The sequence below is a fragment of the Amphibalanus amphitrite genome, unplaced genomic scaffold (genome assembly GCF_019059575.1).
Source record: "Amphibalanus amphitrite isolate SeventyFive unplaced genomic scaffold, NRLGWU_Aamphi_draft 000602F_arrow, whole genome shotgun sequence".
NCBI classification, from domain to species: domain Eukaryota; kingdom Metazoa; phylum Arthropoda; class Thecostraca; order Balanomorpha; family Balanidae; genus Amphibalanus; species Amphibalanus amphitrite.
In genome coordinates, this window is record NW_024882096.1 from 58,859 (window position 1) to 80,848 (window position 21,990).

Sequence of the window (21,990 nt, forward strand, 5' to 3'; positions counted from 1 at the left end):
AATATGATGACGTCATAAGAATTAAAACTGATTATTTAAAGGGACCCTCCCACCTTCAAAAAAGTTAATGAATTGGCACGAAAGTGATGTCGCTCGGTTCAGAAAGAGCGAAAACGAATATCTACCAAATTTCATCGAAAAATATTCACCGGTTTTCAAGATATTAGACTTTTACTTTTGTTTACTTTTTGGGATCTCCGCTGTTCCTAGCGACTTTATTTGAAAGTGCGGCATTTGTTGCGCGCAAAGTGGCATATACCACCGCGTGCTACCAAACGTTTTAGTAAAAGATTTAAAAATCGTTAGATCTCCGCTGACGTCACAAATTCTAAGGGGGCATACCAATGCACTAGCCCCTTAGAATCCGAAAACTGCAAGTTTGAAATTCCATATCTCCGAATTAAAGCATTTGTCGATGTTGTGAGTGCCCAAACCGGTATTTTCAGGCCATGGCCACCAGTTTGGCTATCTCAACTCAAAACTAATGTTAAGGTGGGAGCACAGGGGAGCAATGTCGCTTCAACCCTATTGGCCGTAGTGTCTAACGGTGGCGGCCATATTGCGCAGACCAGAAACCGGCTGCCGCCTGTGTTGAGGAATAGGGAATTCGGGACCTCGATTTACGTTTGCGGCCGCCGTATCCGTTACGTTCAAGTTACGTAGATACAGAACCCGGCATCTTACGCAGAATTGAGTGGGGAACACGATCGTATCTTCAGAATTCCTCAAATTCACTCGCCTGACCTACATTTGCCCCGGCCGAGGGGGTTGATTGAACCCACCTCGCTAATGCACCGCTAATTAAACTAGAATTAAGCGGTAAAGTGGTCGTATGCGGCAAAGTATAATGCAGAGTGACTGGTAGGAACCCGCTGTAAGGGTCTCAGGTCAACCAGTGACCTCTGAGGTCAGGTCAAGTGATCTAAGGCACGGGTTCGGTTTTTGGTAAATAACTTCGCCAAAAATGGCCGTAGAGCCGCGATTTTGGCATCATCGTGTTCAGCTAGCTCAGGCGCATCGAGTGATATACTTTTTGTTCGGGTCAGGTCAACTTAGGGTGTTGACCTCAGGTCAAGGTCAGGTCAGCACCCCCAGGTCACGAAGTTGGTCGAAAGAGGTCATGTCGCATATCATTCGATTCGGCAGGTCTTCCTGAGTCCATTGGTGGCTTTCCCGACTCGCTAGCTCAATTTCATCGGGAGTTATTGAAGAAAAATGGTGACCCTTGTGACGTCACAAATGACGTCACGCAAGGGCAACAATGCAAATATGAAGCATAGAACCTTGCAAAGAGTGCATGAAATCATGATTTTATATGCTTGAGATAGTTTCAGATCATTCTCGGCGCCAAAATAACAATTTTCATATTTCCCCATTGACTTATAAAGGTTTAACGTATTAGTTCCTTAAAGCTGATGATTTTTTAGGATTTCATCTTGTTCTCCACTCAATTCTGCGTAAGATGCCGGGTTCCGTGTCCACATAGCTTAAGCGTAACGGATGCAGCGACCGCAAACGTAAATCGAGGTCCCGAATTCCCTATTCCCCAGCACAGGCGGCGGCCGCTTTCTGGTCTGCGCAACATGGCGGCACTGTTGGACACCATTTGGCGGCCGATGCGCATTCCACATTATAGAGTTCAGTGGGTGGGAGTGTCCCTTTAACCCTAGAACGCCTAGGGGGGGGGGTTGTATCAACCGCCCCCCTGAGGTTTTTCGGAAATAGTGCAAAAACGGCGGCGCGCAGCGCCGCCAAATTTTGGGTACCTTATGGGGCAACCTTTGCGCATCTTTTGCCGAAAAAAATTGATCGGGTCATGTCAGGTCACGGAGTTATGACGTCATAAGAGGTACAGCCTCCGGCCGGATTTTCACAAACTGAGTGCCAACGCCCGAGGTTTCCTGCCGGTGGTACGGACATCGGTTGATGGATCGTGATGAAACTTCCCATGCATGTTGGGGCAAGTATTGGCTATCATATGGTATAAGAAATTTGACCGGGTCAGGTCAGGTCACGGAGCTATGACGTCACAAGAGGAACAGCGTCCGGTACTATTTTTGAAAAGCGCCCGAACCACTATTTTGCTAATTCTTGTCACCTCAATGGGAATATGCAGCAATATTAGCTTCTACAGGGAGCAAATGGACCTCCCAAATCCAAAAATACAATCAGATTTCAAAAATTTAAATTTTGATTTTTCGAATTTCTGCCGCCGACTGTGACCTTGCCGACTTCCGGCGCTCCCAACGCGCCATTTTTAGAGCTAGGGAAACGAAATACATACCAAACGATAGAGAATTGATCAAGGAACACGATAGTGAAGGTTTCAAGTCGATATCTCCCACCGTTTTGCCGCAATCGCCGCCGAAAGTTGAAAAAAGTCTATTTTTCCGAAAATTTGACCTTTGACCGGTCAAAAGTAGGTCAAATGTTGACCTAGGACCAAAAAATATACCACCAATCGCGAGATCTCGTTGAGAGCAATCCGTTGGTCTTTTCCGCTAAGCTCTACGACCTTCCGTTTCGAAACGCCAGGGGGGGGGTCGTAACAACCCCCCCCCCTGGTCGTTCGTGTTATGAGAAATGGCCTGGTCGTGCGAGGGTTAATTTACTCGGGTTATACTTCAAATGTATCAATATCTGCATTCATTGCCTATTTAGATATAAGGGAATCTTTGATGGATGATCAATATCAATTTTATTCATTTATCAGAGCTTGCAAAAATTTAAAGCAAGCTATCTTTTGTTGGTGGCAACGAACGCAAACGCGAATTTTTAAGCTTTGAGTGCATAGATACTATGCTTTTATGAAATAAACACCAAAATATTGCCTGGTATTTGGTATTTTGCTCTGATTGAATACAAACTATTGTGAAATTCAATGTAAGTGTAAAAATGCAACAAATACGTCATGGAACCAAGTATGTAAAATATCTGTGTAACTTTTATGTGTGAATGTCTCAAGTGCGCTATTCGTCATTATTTATGCTGAGAGCAAGGATAAATGCTGAGTGAGGAGAGTTCAAGTTATGTGTTGAATTGGGAAAGTGCGATATTTTTTTGACGCGGTATTTACGAGATTTCATTCGCTTAGTTGGACTTTTGCATAATAAATTGGGTCTTTGCCCTTTGGGTGGTAAGAAGAGCTAATAAAGGTAGTTCTAGATACGTACTGTTTATCTGATAGGTGCCTACTTTGACTTTAATCTTCATGTTGTAAATAAGTAGTAAAGCAGGCATTACACTTGTTTTTTTCCATCCAAGGACTAGGAGAGATGCTGTAGGTTAAGTTGTAGGTGGTAGGTTCTAGGTTAGAGGCTGTAGGTAAGGTGTGGTTAGGTTTGAGGGCTGTTCAGGTCCCTGCAGCTGGCAGTATCAGTATAAATCTGTGCTGCGTGCATTATACTTGGGTGATATCCACCGTCTGGCACCGCCCACTCTCCACCGGCATGCAGAGGCCGAGCGCCGCTGCAGCCTACTCCACATGCGGCGAACTGTGGCGCAGGTGGACTGGTGATTGTCGTTAAAATAACCGTTGAAATGCATTGAGTTGTGGGTAATAGCAATGTACCACTGAAAAGAGTGATAATGATACCAAAAAACAGTATACAAACCGCTTACAATAAGAAGTATTGGACAGTAAACTTTAATCCACGTCTCTTTCGTCTCCTGCGGCACCAACTGTCCGGCTGCAGGAAAGAGAAGTATGCTTCAGTAGGTGACGTCACACAGGCGATGACGCAGTGGTGTGGGCGGGACTAACGGGTGACGTAGCCCTCACTGCGCATGCATGCTGCAGCATACTGCATATTTCATTTTGGCTGTGCAGCCGAACAGCCCTTTGGTTTGGTTTGGTTTGATTAGTAAGCATCTTTGGGTACCTATAGCACCTCTCCTTGGTTGGAAAATGACAAGTGTGACGCCTGCCTTACAACTACCTCTACCTACCCTTCAAAACTAATTTGAATTATGTTTTGGGTGTAACCTTGTCATTACTTCAGGAATGTCAAAACTCAAACATCACAGCTAGTCATGCATGTAAAAAATACTAAAGCAAAATTGGTTTTTGTTTATTGAAAAAAATTGTTTGTTTGAATTTTGCCACTAGATTTGGTCACTTGGAGTCTGTGTAACTATTATTGAAACTTTTTATTTGAGTCCATCACAACTGCATGTCTTTCATGTGACTTCTGTTGGCCCACAGTTGTCGAGATGCTGCCCAGCCCGGGCCGTTCAGTGCGGCAGAGGCGGCACGCACAGGGCGGCGCATATGCAGCTCGTGCCGCGGGCGCTGCTGCGGCCGCACCCCTGCCCCAGTGGGACGATTGGAGTGGGAGCTTCCTGCAGCCATTCCGGCCAATCACCTGGATGTCCAACACACTGCCGCGCCGTGCCAGCGTCTCGTCTACGCTGTGTCTCTCAGAAGGATCCCTGGAGGATTTGGAACACGATCTAGCTGCTGCCGATGAGTACAACTACAACAACATTGGACATCCAAAGGCGGTGAGTTGGTATCACGTTGAGAACTGTTCTGGGAATAGGGAAAATGGTGGGAGACAGCCCAACCTTGTGTGTATAATTTTCATTGGTGAGTGACTGAGGTATGGCATTAGCTTCTGAGAGGGATTTAGTCAAAGGCTGTATAAAATCGATGATTGTTTTCTTTGTGTGTGGCGCACTCTTTCTCTACAGGCATAGTTTTCTGACATCTTGCCGCTTTATCATTTAGGTATGTGACGAGTACCTCCCCCTCCCCCTGGAACCCTGGAATATTGGAACCAGCATCGAACGTATAAGGGGCGGGGGGAGTCCGTTGAACCCCTTCTTGCAATTTCGCCCCTGATCGAGTTAGAGCTTCGCGGAAAAAAAAAACGAGCGTGCTGCCCGTGACGAGTGGAAGCCGGCGATACCCAATTTTAAGGTCCTAGGTCAAGGTCATTGGTTGACCCTCCAGGTCAGGTCAATGACCTGAAAGTCAGGAAAATCTTATCGGGACCTGTTAGAACGTCGTAAAGTGTGGCTGCGATGCGGCTTTTCGGGCTGCTGATCACGAATATCAATATGTTAGTTTTGATCACAGATGGTGTCTTCATGCATTTGGGCTAGGTCCGGTCAGGTCAGGTCAGGCCAACCAGTAGGGGGTCCTGCGGGGTATTCGTAGTTGGTGTTAACCGCCTCTGACAGCTTCGTAACATGTTACGAAGGCACCAAAACTACTTCGTAAATGTTCAAATGGTTGCTAAATTCGAATTCAGCTCCAAAAACTAGCATAGAAACATGTAAAACTCGAAAAAGTGAACCGAGGTCATCAAAGGTCAATGACCTGACCTGACCTTCAGTTGACCTTGACACTCACCCTAATGCATGGGAACAACATCATATCACATGTTTGAATGCTTGAAAAAAACGAAAAGACTGCTAATGCGAGGCGACATACGCAGAATCGCGATTCCGGCCAAACATGACCTCAAGAAATAGGTCACAGGTCAAAGGTCATTTGGGTCAGGATCATGACATTTTCAGGGTAGGTGTAAAATTGACCAACTCGAGGGTACTGAAAGTTTCGTCGCGATCGGCCGCTTTTTACGCGAGTTATTCGCGAAATACCGATTGGGTCCGTTGGACCCGCCCCCCTCCCTATACGGGCGAGGGTTGAAATTTAGCGAAAAATACACAGAATGGTTTTTTACTTTCAACATACCTACCTACTAATTTCATCAGTCTTTCTGTGTTGTTTATTGTTTATTGTTTATTGTTTATTTGATTCATCATCCACAGGCATAGAAACCCAATAATGGACGAAGTCTCATATAAAAACGCTGCACACATGCAGCACCATAAGCACGCACATCACACACGTCTCACACACATACATACATACACTCTCTAAGTCGTGTTACGCTGAGCGGTCTGACGGACGGTACGTCTCCACTGGTAGGAGCTTTGGTGCCATATATCGGCCTCTCGGCTGACATTCATCAGCTCGTTGCAGGCTTCCGGGATGCGGACAAACAAGCCGCGCTTAATAGTGTTGACCCTTGCGTAGGGGACATGAAATAAGGCCGGCCTGCGCACGTTCCTCGCCGGCACGGCGAGAGGCAGATGCTGCAGGAGGTACGACGAGTCTATGACCTGACGGTGGACATTTCTAATAAACATAAGGTCATGTTGTCTACGCCGACGCGATAGGTTTTCCAAACAATTCATTTCAATTTTCAATTCAAATTCAATTGATAACAATTGAATTGTTATCAATTCAACTTAGGTAGCAGTTAACCAAATTTATTTTTCGGCACCTTAAAAATCGACGGGATTATTCTCGTCTTTTGCGGCATAGCTCGCTTAACTAACGCAAATCTCGCTGCTTACTGAAGTTTTTTTCGACTCTGATATGTACGATGGTTGTAGGTTTATTCCCCCTCCTCCCCCTCCCCTCCCCTCCCCAGCGTTGCCTTTCGAGTCGCAGTGAGGATGGTCTCTGTTTAGGGACGGTCTGTGTCCGGCCTCCTGACTATGATGGCGAACTTTGACCCGGTGTTGCCCGCGTCAGCAGTCTGTTATTCTGTGCGTCCGTCTGTCTGCCCGTCAGATCCTCCTGTCTTTCTGATACTGGTTTGTCTCTCTGTTTATCCATCTGTCTATCTATCTATCCGTCGGTCAGGCCTTGTCAGTATTGGTAAAATATACTCCGAGTCGTTCGGTGCGTTCGTACCCAGGCGGCATCGGTAGTGTAGGAAATATGGGCGTGTATTTGGATACAGTTGAACTTGGTGGTTCCGAACGACGAGCTTGGGGGTCAGCACTTTAGTGTTGAGTAGCGTGTGATCGCCTGTGACTGTGTAAATGAGTGAACGAGATTGATGGGGAATGAAAGGAGATAAGCGCGTTAGTGGTGACATGTGGCGACAACTGATCTGGAAGGTGAGGTCTGCTTAAGTTGTAGACTTCTCTTCACCGGTTTACAGGGGGTTGTCATTCTACCTTTTGTTGACTTGTGTGTGCTGAGCTGTGTCCTATTGGTATAGATGGATGATTTTGTTTGATTCCTTTGTATTATGCAATTGGGCAGTATGTGTATGACGATTTGTTGAACGCAATGACGCGTGTTGTTTTCCGCTAGATCATGCAAAAAGAAGATGAAAAACTCAATGGTTGACATTCAGTGCGACGTAATTTGAAAAAGTATCAAAATTGGAATGCACTGGAATACAAATGCAAGATGTGTCTGGAGACATGTGATATGTTCATGTGATAACGCAATCAAGACCGTTGAACCCTCTGTGCCACTGTATGACGTCATATATCGTACGGTAGGTGCTGGAGGGGCTCAATGAGCTGCGCGATGACGCCGTCTTCTGTGACGTCATCATCCGTGTCGGGGAGCAGACGTTTCCGGCGCACAAGTGCGTGCTCGCCGCATTCAGTCCTTACTTCAAGGTGAGTGAATATGAGCTCCTACATCATCTGTCTCCTTTTTCCTTGGCATCATTTTACTCTGAAATCTCGTTCAATTGGTGGAAATAGATATTTGTGGTGAAGGGAGGGGAATAAATGTTCTATTTGTAGCAGACATGCTTTTAGGCTCTTTTACACCACAGACTGTTTCTGCGCTAGAGGATACACATGCTCATTTATTTCTCCGGAATAAAAACGTTCGGCGACTGTCGACTCTCAACCTCCGCATCGATATCGTCCTAACTTCGCACATTTACGGTGTCAACGTCGCCACTTGTCACTCTCCCACGTTTGGAACTTTGCTCTTTGGGCTCGACCAGTCTGTCTGAAAACACCCACTGCACGATAAACATAGCACTTGTCCTGTAAACGGCTGTCAGTGTCGAGAGTCGTCACTCTAGGTGATCGAACGAAAGTCGGTATCACAGTACACACCCTAATCGCGCCTGGAACGTAGCTGCATGGGCACTGGGTAGGAGTTATCTCTTGAGGTACGCCAGATGTTCGCCCCAAACTTTGTTAGGTCTATATCGTAAATGAATATTTTCCGCTATGTCGGCCCATAAATGCTTCCACAATATCGTATCCAGTTATCACGAGAGCTTCATTGGCTACCCGATTTCACTATCTTACAGTATTCAAACCTTTTTTGTCATGCTTGACATTCGTCAGTTGTGGACTGTCAGAAATTAGAGCACACTTCCGAGCCTGAACTCCTTCCTCTACCGTACCCGAAATTCCGCCGCTCTACTCTCGCTGACCCGTGTTCCCGCAGGCGATGTTCACCAGCCAGCTGAAGGAGTGCCACGACCGGGAGGTGACGCTGAAGGATATTGAACCGATCATGCTGGAGACGCTGCTGCAGTTCGCCTACACTGGCTCTGTCAGCATCACGCAGGGCAACGTGCAGAACCTGATGGCCGCCTCCAACCTACTGCAGGTCAGGGATGAAGGGCACGGGTCACCCGGGGTCAGAGGGCACGTCCTGGGGTCAGAGGTACGGGGATAAGTGGATCGCATGCTAGTATCTAATATCGTCAGTCGAGGAAAAGAGTTTTGAGAGTTTTCCTGCTAATGTGATCCTCACTTTTTAGTTTGCTTCACTGTCGATGACTTATTTTATCTACAGGGATATCCGTAAACAAGCATTGTAGTCGGTTAGACGATTATACAGATCGGGTCAAACTAGTGTCACCTACCGGCCGTTTTCGGTAGCTAAACTTCACCTTTCGTCCGCCAGGTGCTGTCTGTTCGCGACGCGTGCTCGCTGTTTATGGAAAAACACATGGATGCGTCCAACTGTTTGGGAATCCACTGTTTTGCCGAGACCATGAACTGCGAGCGGCTGCAGAGACTCGCTAAGGAGTTCGCGCTCAGGTGGGTGTATGCACCGAGTAGATAAGGATAGAACAGTCCGAAAGGGAACGACGTTTCCCTACATAACCCTATTAGTGGCAGGGGGGGGGGGGTTGTTTTCATCCACCCCTCAGGTTTTTCGGGAATATCTCCGAAACCGCTGAAGCTACGATGCTGAAATTTTCTGACTTTTCCTAAAACTAAATTGGGCACATTCCCTGAAAATTTCAAGCTCATAACTTTACCAGGGTCGGCTCCAGAGCACTGGGAATTGGGGGGTCCTATTCGTGAAGCGAGTCATTTGGGCGAAGATCACGATGCTGATGTATTAAAACTGTATGCACCAGTTTTACGAACAGTGAATGAAAGGTATCAGGTGATAACATATACCAAGTTATTGTGCATCCTCTTTTGACACGTTTTTGCTATAATAGGCGGATCCAGGCGTCCAAAAAGGGGGTTATGTTTTACCTCCCAACATAGGTGCCCTGACACCGCCTATGCATGACCAATACAATTGTAGTCGTTCTCTCATAAGAAAATTGTAACATAGCAAGACCATTACCACCCTTTTTAGAAACAGTACCAACAAAAACCTTATTTACTATACTTTTTGTGTACCCCAATCTCAATGATCTGTATCCGCCTATGATTTTTGAAAATGCATATTTTTAGGATCCATGTGAATTCCTGGTTCATTCTCTATCGATCGGCAAAAGTTGCGTTAAGATTGGTTAAGAAACCTGGCCGTGATAAACAGTCTAAAATGTATCTGCAATTTGCCCGTTTTTACCCCCCTCTACCCCCCTATTGACATTTTTTTAATTTTTATTTTTTAGAAATGTAGATCACGTTGAGCGAAATCGAATGCCGTTTGAATTTTGAAAATCGGCCCGTTAGATCTCGAGATATCAAAGGGGGTCGTAAACAGCCCCCCCCCCTGCCACTAATAGGGGTAGCCAGGAGCCTGCCACTAATAGGGATAACTGTCTGGTATCACGTGAATTACATCGCAGCTTAGGTTATTCGAGCCGTTTAAAACGTTTTTTTTTTTTTCAGAGGATCTCCAACATCTTAAAGGGTTGTTTTTCAATTCATAGTGCTCATCATTTTATTATGACGATAATTTATTGCAACGGTAATGCCCCGGTTTGGGTGAGATACGCTAAGCAGTCTGTAACGTGACATTGGAAGCTCGAATTTATATGTTGACGTATTTGAGGTCCTTTAATCATCAAAGTTTGACTCTGGCTTGTCAGTGGCGCTATGTAGAGGCTATCACAGCCATCTAGCTTCCACATCAGCCCCAGTGTATCACACAGTCCCCTCCCCCCGTTTCAGCAATTTTCCGGACGTGTCGTCGCACGAGGAGTTCCTGAACCTGTCTCTGCCCAAGCTGGTCGAGTTCGTGTCCTCAGACGAACTGCAGGTGGCGCGAGAGGAGGACGTATTTACGGCCGTACTTAACTGGTTCAACCATCAGCCGGACGCGAGGAAGGAGGGATTTTATAAGGTGGGCCCGCGGTCGAGAGAGGAGTTGTGAGAAGCTAGGTGACGCTGGTTCACGGGCGTGGGATAAGGTGTGGAAAAATTAGATAAATTGAATGGGAAGAATTTGAACGCGATTGAGAACAGTTTGCTCTAAAAGAAATACAGAATGTATGAGGGTTAAAACCATTGCTCTTGATGATTTCAATTTGTCCTCATTGCAGCCTTTGTCGAGTGAGAAAGGTTACACATGTCCTAGATTAATGATATTAATACCAACCAGCTACCGAAATGCGCTTTAAGTTTCTGCCAATTAGGTTAAGTACCTATTATTATATTGTGTCTTTTCCTTAGCTTTTCCACTAGCTTACATGTTTACCTCGGCTCTCAGTAGCATGTGTTGTACATTCTGTGTGTTGGCCAGGTTCTGGAGAACGTCCGCCTACCGCTGTTGTCGCCGTACTTCCTTCACGACTGCGTCTCCAAACAGAAGGTGGTACGAACGTCGCCAGAGTGTCAGACACTGCTCGAGGAGGCCAGGTACGTCTGTGGCTGTCAACGGCTGGAATGTGTATTTTTATCTGAATATGCGGACGTGTGCGATTTTGAAGTTCCGGAATATGCAGGCCGCGCCGCAGCACTCCCATGCGGCTTGTTACTGATCTTCACGCGCTTGTTGATTCCTGTTAGATTTGATTTATAAAACCAAAGCATCATGATCGTAATCATCAACTCCATCATCACCATGATCTTACCTTTTCAATACCTTCTTCGTAGAAGAGTTCATAACAATACATCACTTCGCATTGACGTGACCTGTGTACGTGTTCTGTCTCTGTTCTCAGGCTATACCACTTACTGCCGGACCGGAGGGGAGACATGCAGGGCGCCAGAACACGGCCCCGGAAAAACGCCGAACTCGTCGATGTGAGTTATTTAGGAGTCTGTTTTGCAGGTGGAGTAGAGCTGTGTTAGTGAAGTGGTTTCGTTTAGTAGGCTAAATTAGGCTGGTTGTGCGTCAGTTTGACATTGTCATTTACATACATTGACATTTGTCATTGTCATTGTCATTGTTACATTGTTTCACTTATTGTCATCGATGAAGCCTCGATTAGTGATGGTCAAGCGGCAAGCCTGACTTTATTCGCGTCGATCCATTTTTTGCCCTAATTTGTCGCCATTTGTAACTGTTTCTCTGTCTAACTTTGCATCTTGTACCCGATCTATCCCCATTTACTGCCTGTTTCTATTTGCAATACCCGCCTATACGTCCTGTGTCAATCTCTAGTTGATGGTGTGTTTCGATTTGTCTCAATATCCGACTGTACTCGTACCCATCCCCAGGTGATTGTGTGCGCGGGAGGCGAGGATGACCGTGTGGTTCTGCGCTGTATGGAGGGTTTCAACCCGGCGGATGGACAGTGGGCTTCACTGGGCAACCTACCGTTCGCTGTCAGGTCAGTGGGAGTTCCGAGCATCCGTCCTGACGTGGCCTAACGCCCTGACTTCACCAAGTTGAGTGTGGAGTATGAGTGACGAGATTTAACATGGAACCTGACTGGGAAACCTATTCAGCGCTTTGAGTAAGACCTCAGACCTGTGTACTTTGCTCCAGTGGTTCACCTGATTTTTCTTAATCTCATTTCTCGTCTACGTACCGCGGTGTCTTACAATAAGCTCGGCGAAGGACTGGTAAGATCCTCTGACTCCCTCCTCACTCCCCCTTTCATTTCTTACAGTAAGTTCGACTCACCCCTCCCCCGTCCGTTTCTTACAGTAAGCACGGCGCCGTGGTGACGGGTAAGAACGTGCTGTATTTCGCCGGCGGCGAGTTTCCAGATGGTAACGCCAGTAACCGGCTGCTGCGGTTCGATCCGCAGCTCAACAAGTGGGAGGAGATGGCCAGCATGGCGTTCGCCCGATCAGAACTAGGTGGGTGGTATTAGCACGAAAAATCATCACTTGTCTTCTGAGTAATCGAATAGAAGTCAGTGGCAACGAATATACGCCTTATTTTGAACACCTGCATTTCATTTTCAATGGGGTTGGGAACTCGATTTTTTAAGAATGCATGAAAATGATCAAACTATTTTCACAGAATTTATGGTGCATACCATTGCCTCATAAAATCAATAAGCTGAGAGAAATGGGGGAAGAAAGATAGGAAACTTGTTTTGAAAAGTTCTTGAAAAAAGATGCTCTTGATGCTGTTACGTCACATGTCACCTTCTGCGGTTGACAAATAATGGCGCATCTGGCGCACCACAGATTACATGTTATATCAACGGGTGAAAGATGTTGTTTGCTTCACTCTGCCATTCGCGCTGTTTTTAACTTTAAATTATGCTAAAACATTTACGGATGAAATGTTCAGTGTCAAAAATTGATGTGTCTGCCTTGTACTATATTCCCACTTAACATGAGCGCGTGATAAACATTTTATGTACCTCAAATTTTCAAATGATAAAGATGATGAATCGGAGGATGCTGAAAAGCAAAAGCTCATTCCAATATTTGGACTACTTTGCGATTAAAATGTTAACATTCCTGTCATCTTATTGATCATTTATTTGTTCTTTTTTATGAAAATAACTTAAGGCGTTGAGAACCGAGGTAATTTCTATCTACCGTGCCTTAACTTACCAGCAACAGCAATCTATCTACGCCCTACGGTGGCAAGGGAGACTGTGAAAGAAGCGTAAGATGGATTCTAAGCAATTCTTTTGTGATATACTGAAGGGCAAATTGCAGAGAAGAGCGTACAAGTCCTGTTTTGTGCCAGGCTGTTGCAGTAGGACTTATGAAACTCCGAAAACGATCTTCGTTCATGTCCCGAACAACATTACCCTGAGGAGATGATCGTCTGCAATAACAGGAAGAGCTGATGCAAGTACTTTAAAATCCACTATCAAGTCGGTGCTATTGTTGTAATGATCACTGTGAGGTGAGATATGTTGTGCAAGGGCTGAGTGTAATGCCCAGGAAATGACCTCCATTCGCCCCCTGACCGGTCAGGGTTATAAAATTTGAGTGGATGGCGGTCCGTTTGGGGTTCAGATGTCAATTGTATTTTGTTACTGTCAAACAATACATGTTATGCTGGCAGCGAATGTGTGTAACGTCGTTTTTCGAAACAGAAGTTAGAACTGTAACGGCAGAGTGCTTGCTGGTCTCATCGTAAGTATTGTAAGTGTTGTAAGCATTGTCAATATTGTAAGTATTGTGAGCATTGATGTATGGTAGATATCACCTCACATGATCTCGGCTCAGATAACCCTCTCCGGTGTCCCTTTCAGTAAATGGCACCTGGATCATTACAGATAAGATAATTTGTCATAATTCTTAAAGAATTGGGTGGTTTTGACTCTTTTACTCGAGGTGCAGGTCGCATTTCAATACTTTTCCATAGGCTTGCAATGTAAACGTCACGACTCTGACCTAACCTCAGGTCACAGGTCAAAAATTCTGAGATATACAAACGACACATACTGCAGGTACTGTTTTGAAGACTTGATGAGAGGAAATAACTTCGTGAAAAACTCAAGCTCTGACGTGTTTGCAAACTTTTCTGAGGTGGGGTCAACAAACCCGCTCTGGTTACCTGACCTACCTGACCCGGCATTTTTTTTTTTGCTGAGATGTGCGCAATGAGCATTTAGGAAAAGTCACCAAATATGAGCTTAATGTCTCGCGGCGTTTGGCAATTGTACAAGAAAATCCTGAAAGGTCTCCCCGTCCGAAATAGGGTTAATGTGTATATGAAGAGTTGCAGATACCAAACATACCCAGATCTAAGACTGCAGTTCCCAGCGCCGCTGCAACGTTTTTAAAACAAACATACATAGGACATACAAACATGTTTATTTGCATCTGTTTTGGATAATAGCAACTCATGGCACCATCACCTGCGATAACTGTTAGGATTTGAGATATATTTTTATTTAGGCTATTAGTTTGGCTGTAATGTTTATTAATATTAGTTGGGCGGATTTTGGTAGTTTTTTATTTAACTTGTGGTATGTTGTGCTGATTGCGGGTTGTTCAAACCTTTCAAATGTAAGGACCTTATTGAACTCAACCCTACCCCTACACTACCCTACATACGACTGGACGCTTTCCAAGCCCACAAGCATCACGACGCCGAGATGGAATGTAGCCGAGAAATCACCCTCGCCATCTGCTCTAGAGCTAATCGTGTGGGGCGGCGTGTGGGGCGCCGCTTAGCCTATGGGGGTGCACTTCTAATGGATGGGGGACGGGGGTGCACCTGCACCCCTTTCATATGGAAAGTTACTTCCCTGATTACAGCTCCCCGTATTGCACCTAATCAGGGAACGGCCAGCAAACGAAGGAACTATTTCTGGATGACAGGCGAATAACCGCTCACGCAAGGAGCGGAGCTCCGCCCCGTCCAAAGTGGCCAACAAAGCAGAGACAGAGGCAGCATCACATCTTCCATCAAAGAACTGGTTTCTGGCTTGGAAGATGAGCTCCATCTTTGCATCCGAGTCGGTGCTGTCAGGAATCAGCTGGTCTAATGGAGTGAGAGTAGTGAGACGACTAGCTATTGTATCAGAACTGCCTGGTCTTCGTAGCATTTGCACCGATTCTTCTCGATCGGACTCTGAATTCTGTCCCTCCTGCGTATTACTTGAGGCATTGCTATGTAGCTAAAGTCTTTGGCAGAGTTTCATTATCCATGCTTTGCAAACAGTGCCATAACAACACAGTTAATTTATCACCAAGCTTCTTTGCAAGTTCCAATACAGTTGAATCGCACGCGATTTGAGTGCAAAAATCAAGAAAAGTGCCAACTTGTTCCCGTAAAATATTTTGAATATTGACCTAAAAAAATGAGTAATTTCCAGATAAAATAACAGCGAAATCAGTTTTCGCTTGCCAATAAAACTCACAGATATTGAAGCTCCATTATTAAAGGAACATTTTAGTATATGCCATTCTTGATAAAACTTCTTAGCCACGCAATACCAGCGCAAAATAAAGAGACACTGAAAACACGACCAATCACTCCGATTTACCATAGGAAAATACATAGAAAATGTATGTCTCAACTGCGCCAAATATACAGACAGTTATATACCTACATGTGACGTCATGATTAGCCCGACCAATCAGAAGCAAGTTGTTTTCAGCCACAAATAATTAATTTCTGAACTAACTAGGCATTTTTATAACAAAGTGATTTTAAATTAAATCATTAAAAATTCTGAGCTTTTTTATTTTACCAAAACATACAGAGCATGCAGATAGGTCCCAACCCTATTATAGTCCATTTTATTTCAAAAGGCGCACGGCCCGAAAATCGATTTTAGAATTGTCACGTGCAAAGTGATGGCTTTGACAGAATTCAACGAACACCGGCTTGGCACGTTTCAAAATCAGACTGGTCGGCTGGTCCAAGGCCATATATAGTCTCTGATTTGCGATAGTTTTGAGAGAAGTATATACATACGACTCATAATGAGGAACTGTGAATCGAAAATGCTTCCACACGGGGTCTAGTCATAGGCACTAAACAAATGATTAAAGGTAGTGTGCCAGCTTTCTTGGACCGTATGGAGTTAATGGCCCAGATAAGGAGAACCGGATTTTTAGAACTTATCCATACCTTCAAAACTCATGGAAACGTCTTAAATTCTTCAAATTTTGAGTACCCCAGTGCGAAATTCGCCCCGACGGGTTGTCGGTCGTACCCCAACCACATTTCACACCACTATGAACAATAAATGGACACACTGAAATCGCTATTACCGATATGCTCATCCAATCAAGTTTCGATAAACCCGTTCATCATCATCTCCTGCGGTTTCGAACACGCCTGTTAGGTGGCTTCTGATGCTCGTCGAGGTCGGAATTTCCAAATACGCGTGGTGCGTCGGGCCGCGCGCTCTGACTTCGGCCAAGAAAAATGCGTCAGCTGATCATTGTCATTTCTGCCACTTGCGTGTGGTGAAATGGGGTCATAACTTACAAGACGGCTTTTTCATATCAATTATTTTACATAAAATCATATTTCAAACCATAAATAATGTTCGACAGCCAAATAAAAGAAACAATACCAATACGGGCTTACAGTTTAAGGCTCGACATCGTGTTGTCTACGATTAGACAGCTGATAACTCATTCCCGTACGTCGTATGGTCGTAACACTATCCCCGCGTTCGATGTCTCTCGGACGACGAAGATTCTGCGTCGTCCGACCAATCCCGTTCAAGGTTAGCGGGGGCTCGGCTGCGGTTATGGAACGTGATTGGCCGGACGGCGTAGAATCTTCGCCGTCCGAGAGACATCGAACGCGGGGTATAATGACCTTTGCTTATTGTCACAAGTGCGCCGCATTCGCGATTGTTGCCCGACGCCTGTTTGCAGGTGAGCCCACTACAGTTGTTATACATATCTAAAAACCGAAAAACTTTTAGGCGAAAAAGGCACTATTCCAGGCCCATTTTTGATTTTTTTTTTTTTGCGATATTAGGTAAAAACAGAAGCTTCTTATCCTAGGAAAAATAAAATGGGAAATCTTTCAAAGGTGGCACACTACCTTTAAGATGATTACGTGGATGACTTGTTTGCAGACCTACAAAAGTAACACACGGATTGGCATTTTGTTTTACGTTTATTTCTGTTGAGTACAAAAAGAAACATGAGCCAGCATATCTGCCGATCTAGTACAATGTTGATCGATCGATTCCTGCATTGGGAAGAAGTCGGGTATGCGCCTACTAAATCTGGAAAGGCTCATAAAAAGACTACTGAAGTTTGTACGTAGCATGCGAGAACACAATGTAAGACAACAATATGGAACGTCACCAGCTTCAGCAGCTAACAATGACATGATGAGTGAGCCTGCCGTTCAGAATTCTGGCGCCCGACAGAGCCTTGTAGCAAAAAATATTGTTCTGTCTTGATTATTTAAGGATTTGCCGCTTGTTATTTCTCAAGTGATGGCCTGGCTGTGGAATCAAGGTTAATCTAGGAGTGACGTTAGATTAACATGCAAATTCAACAGAATTGCTCAACCGCTCAAATATATGAATTTACTAACATTCTGCAATATGACACGATTTATAAGCTAAATTGAACAACTTGCTCCGTTGCGCTGTGCTTATCTTTCAAAAATGGCCGAGAAATTCATCTCAGCTTGCGTTATTTTCTAGCGTCTCGCACGTGCCAACTCCAGAATAATGCTTCGGGCCATGAGCCTTTTGAAAAAAAAAATGGACTATAGTACTCTTCATCATTAGAAAGGAAAATATTGATGTTAATGACTTACCGTGTTCCTTACATCAGTTTTGCAAAGACGGATCTGGCGATGTTGGCCGCATTTTGTTAATATTGGATAGGTAAAAAATGATTTTCTTTGTGCCATCCCACATCTCTTTTGGATGAGTTCCGGTACTGAATGCATGAAATGGATTATGCTTCTGATATATGTCCCTGTGCCCGGCAGGTCTAGCCGTGTTGGACGGTTTCCTGTACGCGGCAGGCGGCTGGGACGGATCAGCACGGCTTGACTCCGTCGAAAGGTGATATACGATTCGGGGGACATAGATGTTGTGGAACTTCACGAAGTGCCTAGTTGTGTGTTTTACAATAAAATGTATTGTAAGTTGTGGAGCTTATAAAAAGTGGAATGTTCTCTTTTATAGACCTGGCAGCTTCTAAACCATTAGAACGGGTAATTCCAAGTTGCCAACCAACCAATGTGCTGTGCTTTTTTTTACTGATCAATTATGTACTACCCTGTCCACCGTCAGGTACAACACGGAGACCAACTCGTGGGAGCAGCTGCCGCCGCTGAAGGTCGGGATCACGTCTGCCGCCGTGGCAGCGCACGACGGCTTCCTCTACGTGGCAGGTAAGCTCCCTTGGCTGATGATTGCTTAAGGCGTCAGATCTATATGGATTATGGTGTGCTGTTATGGTTGCTGTTTAGGGCTGGCTCGTGGTCACACAACGGATGGCAGGTAAGATCAGTACTAGGGGTGAGAGAACATAGGCTGTTGGGAAGGTTCCCGCAGTATGGTTGTCGATTGTATTATTGACTGATTTTCGGGTGACTTATGACTAAAGCCGGGTGACTAGATCAGGCAATGAACATCTGAAGTAAGCCGGAATATTTGGGTCGACTTCATTACTTTATATGCTTGATATGAAAGAGTGAGCTTGCTGATGGCGGGAAAGATATGCGTGGCGTCTCTTCGCTCTTCTACTCGACTCATCTTTCTCTTTTTTTTTGTCCCTCCCATCGCCACTCCTCACCCCCTCCCCCACTCTCCCCGTCAGGCGGCGCGATCGGTGAGGACGGAGACGGCATCACCTGCGTCCAGCGGTTCGACCCGCGCACACACACCTGGGCAGAGCTGGCGCCCATGCTCATTCCCCGCAGCGGATCGGCCGCCTGTGTGCTCGACGGAAAAATCTACATCATCGGTAAGTTCAGCGGGGGACTTTGTGATTGAAGGGGTGCTCATGTATGATACAAATATTGATGGTTATTTCGGCGATGAGGAAGAAATTTACTCTTCGGCCTCAAGGGAATGAATGTTTCGTCTGGTCTATGACGCATCCAATGTGACAGTACAAGACATTTGTGCCAATCAGTGTGACTGGTCTAAATACGTCATTGGCCTTAACTTAACGTGAGACCTGCCGATAAATGTGTTTTGTTGTATTAATTTGGTTGCACACATTTTAGAAATTGATACGCAAGATGAAATCCTCATCAATGTTGCCTCGTGAAGAATACTTCGCCAGCCAGTGTATCAATATAGTGTTCTCTAAAACGTCTGACCGTGCTCCCGTGCTCCTCTGTGTTCCAGGCGGGTGGCACGGCGCCACGGAGAACACCAACAAGGTGGAGTGCTACGACATACACAAGAACCAGTGGAACCCGTGCTCGCCAATGAGGGCGTGTCGCTACCAGCCCGGTACGTGGTCTGTCTGTATCTCGCAAAGCTTCGTCCAACATCGTCGCTTAGCTATTGTGCAAAAAGTAAATAAAAAGTTAACACCCACTAAAAGCGCCAGGGCACAGCATATATTTGGCTGTGGAATAGCGTATGTGCGAAAAAGGAACCTTTCTCTATCAGTGTTTATGTCAAATGTATTACCTACTAGCTTCTTGCTCAGCCTAAGTAGTCGTAATTGTTTCCTCCCTCAGTGTCATATTTTTTAACTTTGTCCCGTCACCTTCCTGTGTAAAAGTATCCTCGGCAGTCTTTTTTTCCTGCCTAAAATGTCTAACCTAGTTTCATCACTCATCACATTACTAAGCCCCCACCCATCGAGCTCGATTCCAACCCCTATGTCTGACATCGCCACCCCCCCCCCCCGTCCATTATGTCTATCCTGTGTATTTTCTCATACATTTGTCACCCCTCTCCCCTCCTCCCCGGTATCTGACGCCGCCCCCCCCCCCCCGTCCCTCCCACCGCCAGGAGCCGCCGTGATGAACGGTCACATCTACGTACTAGGCGGCGAGGAGGGCTGGGACCTGTACCACAAGAGCGTGGAGCGCTACACGCCTTCCACCGACCGCTGGGAGGACGCCACTGAGATGGGCACGCCGCGATCCTGGCTGACCTGCAACGCCCTGCAGGTCAGTGACACGGAGGGGGCGAGGGGGCGGGGATGATGGGTCGCCTCACGGGTCAGGGAATTGACCTGCAACGCCCTCCAGGTCAAACGGAGGCGGCGAGGGGTCAGGAATGATGGTCGGGGGACTGTCGTGTGTCCTTCTGGAGGTCGGACATACGGGTCAGGGGTCATTGAAGACGGAAATGAGTCATACAGGGCGAATCAACTATTGTGATCAATGGAGGATAAAGCATGCTTGGTGGGTCGAGGACGGCAGAGGATGCGCGTGTTCTCTGATTCTGACAAGGGGGTCAGAGGACTCCATGTGCCGACCTCCAGCTCAGATCGGCGGCTGATGGGTCACGGGCTCACTGACGGTCGACGGATAAATTAGAGGTCACGGTATTGACCTGTACCGCCCTGCAGGTCAGACATGGGTCAAACTTTCACGTGCGGTAGTTGAGATCACTTGTCTGTAATGTTCAGGAGGTCAGATAGAAGCTGGGACAGGAGGTCACGGATGATAGGTCAGCTGGAATCAGTGACTGGCCTGTACCGGTCTTGTGCTCGTATGTACCGGATCACTACAGGCACAGACAGGCCTGACTGTGAGTCGGTGGGAAGAGGAGCTGAGTTGACCCAGTCATTTGTTTCAATCTGTACGAATTCTAAGTCGCAAAACGTTGTATCGCAAGAGCGTGAAAAATTGGCAATGTAGATCATATAAGCTATTTTTCGTATTTATGGAACCTTCAGCGCTGTAGACGCATGGTCTAACGTACTTTCACTGTGATTAACAATGTTCTGTGTGATTTTTAGGTCCGAAAGTCACTGCTGATAAAAGACAGGCGGTGATGCTGAAAACGGACGGCTAGTTCAGAGGCAGGTTCACCCTCTCCTTCAGGACTACAGAGGATGGAAGGAGAGACATTCCATTGAGCCCAGATTCACCTTTTATAGAGCGGGGAGCTCACATGATATTGCCGGGCATAAGTCGGCCCTATGTATTGTTCTGCTGTTATGTTGCCCTCTAAATGTTGCGTTATAGTGCTGTGCAGTTACCAGAATATTGTATGTGTTTTATAAACAATAAATGTATACGCTCGTTGGTACGACTTTCCCGGATGAAGTGTGGTACGTGGATAGGACGGATTAGTGGTGTATATGTTACAGGCAATGTGTGGAATCAGGCATTCTATAGAATGCCTGACCCACCAGGGATTCTATAGAATCCCTAGGCATTCTAAAGAATGCCTGATTTTCAGGCATTCTATAGAATGCCTAGGAAATACACGAATCTTTCCAACATATAAGTGTATGTTGTATAAGATTATGAGCACAGACCGACATGTAACATTATTATTTTCTGCCAGGCTACCTTGCGTTCAGCTATTTATGTTCATTCAGTCAAATGTTCATTCAGTCAAATTTTCCGGTCAGGTATTCAATCTGACCTTATTAGGTCAAATTGTATCAGGATTTCATTCTGAGAGTACAGAGTATTTATCTTAACGCTAGAAAGACGATGGTGGTAATGTCAATATCGGAAACGCCTTTGGTAAAAAATTACACAGAAAAAATTGACAAATCGTCCATTTTTGGAGGTGTTTGCCTTCTAAGGAATTGATTTAAGGTCAAACTGGAGAAAACGGCTACGAGCCAAAAATGGACAAAAATTGGGCTGACCTAAAAAATGGCTTAGCTATTTGTTTTAGAAATGGCACCCTTTCGAACATTGCCAAAAAAGAACTGAAGTAAAATTTCATAATTTTGAGTCTTTGACGACCTTTCGAATACCGCATGGCCCAGAAGTCAAGCTGGAAGGGGACATCGAACAACACCTAATCCGGCTCTTGTTACGGCCGGGCCACCGCCCAGACGTGGAATAATGAACCATTTATTCAGGTTATTCCCTGACATTACGGTGTAGGTTGAGCTGTCCATGTATGTATATTGAGAGTCGTTACAGGAAGTGCTTATGACGACATAAAATGTGACCTTTGGTGTATTTTTCACCTTCATTTCTAACATCAGAACAAAGCCATCGTCATTCGCAATCACTTTCGATTCAAGCCTACGGTCCACCCTCCC

General features: G+C 45.6%; 1 protein-coding gene across 7 annotated transcripts; it reads left to right on the forward strand.

The window, feature by feature from the left end:
• The first annotated feature begins 2,767 nt into the window (after window positions 1-2,767).
• On the forward strand, window positions 2,768-21,007 carry LOC122394617 (kelch-like protein diablo). 7 transcript variants are annotated; one of them, XM_043391613.1, is made up of 16 exons: window positions 2,768-2,883; window positions 4,205-4,503; window positions 7,315-7,437; window positions 8,231-8,395; window positions 8,696-8,832; window positions 10,153-10,324; window positions 10,724-10,839; window positions 11,145-11,226; window positions 11,644-11,756; window positions 12,077-12,231; window positions 17,771-17,846; window positions 18,078-18,178; window positions 18,607-18,753; window positions 19,143-19,250; window positions 19,761-19,921; window positions 20,719-21,007. In XM_043391613.1, the coding sequence occupies exons 2-16, from the start codon at window positions 4,213-4,215 to the stop codon at window positions 20,752-20,754; spliced, it is 1,983 nt and encodes a 660-aa protein (XP_043247548.1). In that variant the 5' UTR covers window positions 2,768-2,883; window positions 4,205-4,212; the 3' UTR covers window positions 20,755-21,007. The 7 variants fall into 7 exon arrangements, with proteins under 7 accessions (XP_043247548.1, XP_043247545.1, XP_043247543.1 ...); XM_043391610.1 differs by lacking the exon at window positions 2,768-2,883 and adding an exon at window positions 2,965-3,165; XM_043391608.1 differs by lacking the exon at window positions 2,768-2,883 and adding an exon at window positions 2,972-3,155.
• Window positions 21,008-21,990: the final 983 nt, after the last annotated feature.

Coding starts and splice junctions, on each gene's coding strand:
- LOC122394617 (XM_043391607.1), top strand. Junction 10,840..11,144: donor ACACTGCTCGAGGAGGCCAG/GTACGTCTGTGG, acceptor CTCTGTTCTCAG/GCTATACCACTTACTGCCGG. Junction 11,227..11,643: donor AAAACGCCGAACTCGTCGAT/GTGAGTTATTTA, acceptor ACCCATCCCCAG/GTGATTGTGTGCGCGGGAGG.